We start from the raw sequence: 6,633 nt of genomic DNA on the forward strand, positions 1-6,633 counted from the left end.
ACTTTGTGTTTTCCCTGTAATTCATGAAGCACATGGGGGGATGCAGCATTCACCCACAGCCCATGAGGAAAGGGCACTTGTGCTGGAGAGTGTGGCTGCTGAAAAGTTGTAATCCAATGAGACACTTGGACAGAGGAAGATGAAAAACTTTGCCCCAGGGATAGAAGAGGAAAAGCCTCTGTTCCCAGAGATAAAAGAAGATAACTTTCGAGTTTTTTCATGCTAGAACAGCTCATCTTTAAAATTGTACCCCATAAGTTGACATCGCCCATGAATGCAGCTTTAGGAAAACTGCAAGGCATGGGAGGGGCTTTCACACTGCAAGCAAATTTTTCCTTTCCTGGGCGGCTGATTTGCTGCGACATTTAGCCATAGGAGAACTGTTTCTTGTGGAGAAGTCTCCATGGCATGATGAGAGAAACACCCAGCCCTACAAGAAGTGATGGAAGACTATTGTAGAGGTGGTAACTGATTGAAAATCCCAGCTTTTGTCTCTGCATTGTCAGTTGGGAAAGAAAAGAGGTTGTGGAGAGGGGAGGAGAAGTGTTCTGAAGATTTTATTCTGATTCTTATTATTCTTTTAGTTCTGTTAATAAAGTTTTCCTTATACCTTTTAAGTTTTGAGCCTGCTTTTCCCTCTGCCTAATTCATATCTCACAGCAGGAAATGAGTAAATGTTTGGGTTGCTGAAAACTCAGGCAGAAGGCCATGGGAAAACCCCTTTTTCTCATGGAGAGAAAAGACAGTACCCACACTGACCCCTGTTTGTAGTTATGCAAAAGTTACTAGAAAGTTCCCTGTTTCTTCTGTTGTCATTGGTTTAGTTTTACTGCAGTGTTTTAAATATTCCAAAATGCCCCTCTTCATTGGACCCTTACCCTCAGAATCCTCCCCTATCCTAGTTTATATAAGTTACTGTAATACTCTGAACCCTGCCCTTTTGGTGCATCCTCTACCTTGAATGGATTACATATTTGTTGTTTTACTATTAAAGTCTTTTATTTTTGGGTCATCAAATTGAGCCTGTCCTTCTGTTATTTTACCACTTCGTCTCCAGCTGGTTTGGTCGCGAAGTTGTGGTACCCAGCCACGACAAGTTGATAATTCTTATAGGTATACTAACGATTTTAGCCAGTCCTAAACCCACTACGTTATTTTGTGCATTGTCTGGGAAAATCAAATTGGTGAACCTAAGCCACTACACTAAATCAGTGTTTCTGCCCAGTTTTAAACTTAAACTGCTACAGATTCCTACATTCTTGTCTTAGGTTGCAATGCAAGATGTAACCAAAAGTATGTTAAAACCAGATGGGGCAGTGATCTTTATCTCTTCCATGACCCATCCCTCATATCTTCAGTTAATGGGCCATCTGTTAAAACCAGGAAGGGCAGTGTTCTTTATCTCTTCCCTGACCCATCCTCCCTCCACAGGGATATCTTTTGTTAATGGGCCATTGAGTCTCACTGCAGGACTGATAAAATTCCATCATCCCATTGGGAGATGCTGCACCCAGGGGGAGGAGTCAAGCATTTCTACATGGATATAATCTGAGCTTTGGAACAGCAGAGCCGCCTTTTCCACTGGATTCCCAGAGGAAGACAGGACCCATCTACACCACTGGATCTTCAGAGGAGAACTACACCCTGCTGCAGGATCACCTCTTCAACAGAACCACTCCAGGAGGACTTCGACCAACACCCTGACTGACAGGGTGTCAGGTTGTACTCTGACTCTGTCAGTGGTTTTGTGCTGCTGCATTTTATTTTAATTTTCTAGAAAGGACTGTTATTCCTATTCTCATTTATTTCAAAATTATAAAATTCTGAGGGAGGGGATTTACATTTTCCATTCCAAGGGAGGCTCCTGCCTTCCTTAGCAGACACCTGTCTTGCAAACCAAGACAATTCTTAAGCACTTAACATTTTAAAGTAAAATAGGGCTGTAAGTAAATTACTATTTAGTACTTGGCCACTGGCATTTCTGCAGGGGGTGGGATCCGTCCCGCTCAGGAGCAGGATCAGGACAGGACCAGTGTCATGGGGAAATCAGATTTCCTCAGCCCCAAGGCGATTGCCAACCGCATTAAATCCAAGGGGCTGCAGAAGCTGCGCTGGTACTGCCAGATGTGCCAGAAGCAGTGCCGTGATGAGAATGGCTTCAAGTGCCACTGCATGTCTGAGTCCCACCAGAGGCAGTTGCTGCTGGCTTCTGAAAATCCTCAGCAATTCATAGATTACTTCTCTCAGGAATTCCAAAATGATCTCCTAGAATTGCTCAGGAGGAGATTTGGAACAAAGAGAGTCCACAATAATATTTTATACAATGAATACATCAGCCACAGAGAACACATCCACATGAATGCTACAAGATGGGAGACACTGACTGATTTTACAAAATGGCTGGGGAGGGAAGGTCTTTGTAAGGTTGATGAGACTCCTAAAGGCTGGTACATTCAGTACATTGACAGGGACCCAGAGACCATTTGCAGGCAGCAAGAACAAGATAGGAAGAAGAAACAGCACCTTGATGATGAAGAAAAAACTACTAAATTCATTGAACAACAGGTTAGAAGAGGTTTGGAGGGGAAAGAATTGAAAATGCCAGTCTTTACTGAACTGAACAGAGAAAACAAAGAAGAAAAAGTTACATTTCATTTAAACAAAGGAGCAAGTACTTCAGCAGCATCTTGTAAAACAAGTGTCCTTGGACAGAATGCACTGAAGATGGTGGAGGGGGCAGTTAAAAGAAAAAAATCAGCTCATAGCTCTGGTCAGCCCAAAAAGAAAAAGAAGAAATCTGCACTGGACGAGATCATGGAGCTTGAGGAGGAGAAGAAAAGAACATTTAGAAGAGACTACTGGTTACAGCCTGAAATCGTTGTAAAAATTCTAACAGAAAAGCTTGGAGAGAAGTACCACAACAAGAAGGCAGTTGTTAAGGAAGTGATTGACAAATATACAGCAGTTGTAAAGGTAATTGGCTCTGGGTGCAAGCTGAAGCTTGATCAGACACATCTAGAAACTGTAATACCAGCACCAGGCAAGAAAGTGATGGTATTAAATGGTGGGTACAGGGGAAATGAAGGGATTTTGGAGTCTATTAGTGAGAAGAAGTTTTCAGTGACAATAACCATTGACTCGGGACCTTTTAGAGGGCTCAGAGTCAAAGATATCCCATATGAAGATGTTTCCAAACTTGCCTGAGGTGCTAAATCATGCATCAGAGATTTTTGTTCTCAAAACCTTATTTTTGACATCTTTCAGGCAGACGCAAGACCTCAGTAGAGTAAATCCTAAATGAGTCCTTTACCAAAGTGTTACATTTAAATTATAAATCAAGCTAAATGCTGTTAAGTTTAATGTGCTGTTAAGTTTAAATGGTGAAAAGTGCTATAGAGCCTTTAGGTCTTACTCACTTTTATCCTCACCTCTTCTACCCTTTTGTCAACACCCCCCCTCCCCCTTCACATAAATAGTTTTCAGTTAATTTTGGTTTGCATTGATTGACTCTGGATTTTTGTTTCTTGCTTTTCCTTGGTGCGCCTTCACTATCTAATTAATAGCAGAGTGAACCTTGCAAATGATTAATGTTATAAATGGCAATATAGGTATTTGCTTTCACATTTATGTATTAGTTTTTACAAGTTAGTATTGATCACAACGATTTTGATATAGTTTTATTTGTAACCCCTTTTAACTGTTTTAATACAGTATAATGTGTCAGCTTTTGTGGCCAATACTCTGGCCATGTGTAGTTTATATATAGTAGTGTGATAAATATATGATATCCTACAGCTTAGCTTAATATTAAAATTTAAACTATGTACTGTTAAATACTTTTATTTGTGTAACTAACTCAAATAATGGTGTGAAATAGATATGTTGATTAAGTGCATTTGTGGATTATTTTACCTGAATGATAACAGTGACATGAAGAGAAAAATTTACTACTCACTCTCCAGTTACCAGGAAGTGTCAAAAGTACAGAATGGAGCCTTAAGAAGAAATAAAATATATTAATTTAATCTACAGGATAGCATACAGACAAGCTAAAGGTTAAAACCAAGCAAAAGAATTCCTAGAACATGTAAAACCACAGGAATGTTCAATTATGTAGAGCCCTCATTAATATGCATTTAAGCCCTATCAGAGCAATTTTTGAAGTTTTTCAGGTGCAAGGGAGTTTATGAAATAACAAAACAGGAGGTACTTGGGGGTGCACAATATGCAGAAAAATAAATCAGATTAGGGCATGACAGGTGCCCCAGGAGGCTGACCGGTGGCATACAGACCGTTTGAAAGAATCCAAGTTGATTTTACCGATTTACCTAAGGTGGGGAGATATAAATATCTATTGGTAATAGCAGATCAACTAACACGGTGGGTGGAGGCTTTTCCCAGTGCATGGGCAACAACCCAAGTAGTCTCCAAGGTAATCTTAGAAGAAATAGTACCCAGGTATGGTATAGTAGATTACATCAATTCGGACCAAGGCACACACTTTACCTCAAAAATTATTAAACAATTAGCAGAAGTATTAGGAATTGGGTGGGAATATCACACCCCTTGGCACCCTCAGAGCTCAGGGAGAGTAGAAAAAATGAAGCAGACTTTGAAAAATCAACTATTGAAATTAATGTTAGAAACAAAAATGTCCTGGGTCAAATGCCTTCCTTTGGCTCTACTAAATATTAGGAGAAAAACACACTCTGAGGTGGGGTTATCCCCCTTTGAGATGTTATATGGGATGCCCTACAGGCATGGGATAGCAGTCAATCACCCCAGTATTGAAGATAACCAATTACAACCATATTTAATAACCATTAACCAAAATTTGCAGGAATTATGGAAAAGGGGACTGATAACTCAGAGAACTCCTTTAGGATTCTCAATACACCACATTCAACCTGGAGACAAGGTACTGGTCAAGACCTGGAAGGAGGTCCCGCTAGCTCCTCACTGGGAAGGCCCATTCCTCGTTCTACTGACCACCGATACAGCTGTTTGCACTGCAGACATTGTACACACGCATCACGAGTGAAGAAAATCAAACCAGAGAAGGAATCTGAGTGGAGAATAACCTCCCCTCCCAGAGACCTGAAGATAAAATTACAGTGGCAGGAATGTCTGCGGAACATGCGGTAAGTTGTTCAAAACCCGAATGTCCTTGTTATCTGTTTATACATTTTAACTATTGTAACGAGATTTGGGTGCTGCATTGCAAAAGAGGGAACAGACCAAGAGGGTTGTGCATTAAGTGTCTAGAAGTGGAGCAAAGATTGACCAGTTCCATCTTAGTACTTGCTACAAATCTGGGCGTACTAGAGTTAGATTCTCCATTGTGGTATCATTTATACAAAAAGGGGATAAGGGGAGAATTGGATTCACAAGTGCAAGTTTTAGCAATCGAGTGCTGGAAAGAAAGCAATATTCCCTGTTCTGCTGAAACCGTAAAACTATCTAGGTGGGGCGCCTTTAAGAGACGGTACGTGGCTCGGTTGGGTCATGATATCCTGGGAAGGTATTCCTGCTGCCAGGAAGATGGCTTGCCCCTCCACTGGCTGCAAACTGGTGGGCAAAGGGATAGGCAGAGGAACATACCTGTGGGTGATCCTGACAACCCTGAGCCTGGACATGTAGTCGATGGGTGACCTGCATTTAGAGAAGCTGCAAAGCACTGAAAAGCAGGCCTCCATGGATAAATGTAAATGGTGCTTTGAAACAATCTTAAAGGAACAGAGGGAGACAGCAGGGAGGATGCACCAAACCTCAAATAACTGTCTGGAAAACACAAAAAGCAAGGATTGCAGATATAATGGCACTCGGTTTATAATATGTTAATGGGAAGGAAAGACAATTTGTCATAACCCTGTTGTGAGATCTAAGAATGACTGGTCAAGTTTCTCTCTGAGAGAAAAAGTAAAAATCCATCCGAGACATAAACGAGATCTTAAGCAGATAGTGGACATCCCGGTTTGCTGGCATTGCAATCACACCATCTGGGTTGGAGGTAGGAAAGATTCCATTTTTATGTCTTACTTCCAAGTTAATGAATTATGTCATGGTAAGAGTAAGCTAGAAACGTGCATTATGAACGGGAAGACCTGCTGGGTGGGGAAGAACTTAAAATTCCGTAAATTAACATTCAGTAGTGATCCTGTCATGTTAGATCTCTTGAAGGAGAATGATAAAAGAGTATGTTTAAAATTTGTAGAGACCTTTTTTCAAGAGATAAGGAAGGGATGGAACCAGAAAAAAAAATACAACAGGTAGCAATGGACTTAAAAGGATGGGAGGCAGAGGCTAGAAAGAAAAGATTAGAACAAGAAAGGCTAGGAACCCTGAGTGAGCAATATGAACAATTAGAAAAACAATATAATGCATGGGGCTTACCAGCATCAAATAAAAATTTATTTATAGATTTCATGCAAGAGATTGCCACAGAACTTGAACTCACAAACTGCTGGATATGTGGTGGGTTAAAATCGGAAGAAAAAGTGGCCGTGGAAAGGTGAAGGATTGGCTCCAGTGCAGCTCCTAACATGGGATGACATGCAAACCTCAAAAATTATTCCAAGAAGATTTTTTATTGCTAAAAACTCTGAGTTGCTTACGGCCCTCAGTCTCTCCAAA

General features: G+C 40.8%; 1 protein-coding gene across 1 annotated transcript; it reads left to right on the top strand.

Moving 5' to 3' along the window:
* The first annotated feature begins 2,037 nt into the window (after nucleotides 1–2,037).
* Nucleotides 2,038–3,204, top strand: LOC107204104 (DNA/RNA-binding protein KIN17-like). The gene has a single exon (XM_033514682.1). The coding sequence runs from the start codon at nucleotides 2,038–2,040 to the stop codon at nucleotides 3,202–3,204; it is 1,167 nt and encodes a 388-aa protein (XP_033370573.1).
* The last annotated feature ends 3,429 nt before the right edge of the window (nucleotides 3,205–6,633 follow it).

This window comes from Parus major, chromosome 1A (assembly GCF_001522545.3).
Source record: "Parus major isolate Abel chromosome 1A, Parus_major1.1, whole genome shotgun sequence".
NCBI lineage: Eukaryota > Metazoa > Chordata > Aves > Passeriformes > Paridae > Parus > Parus major.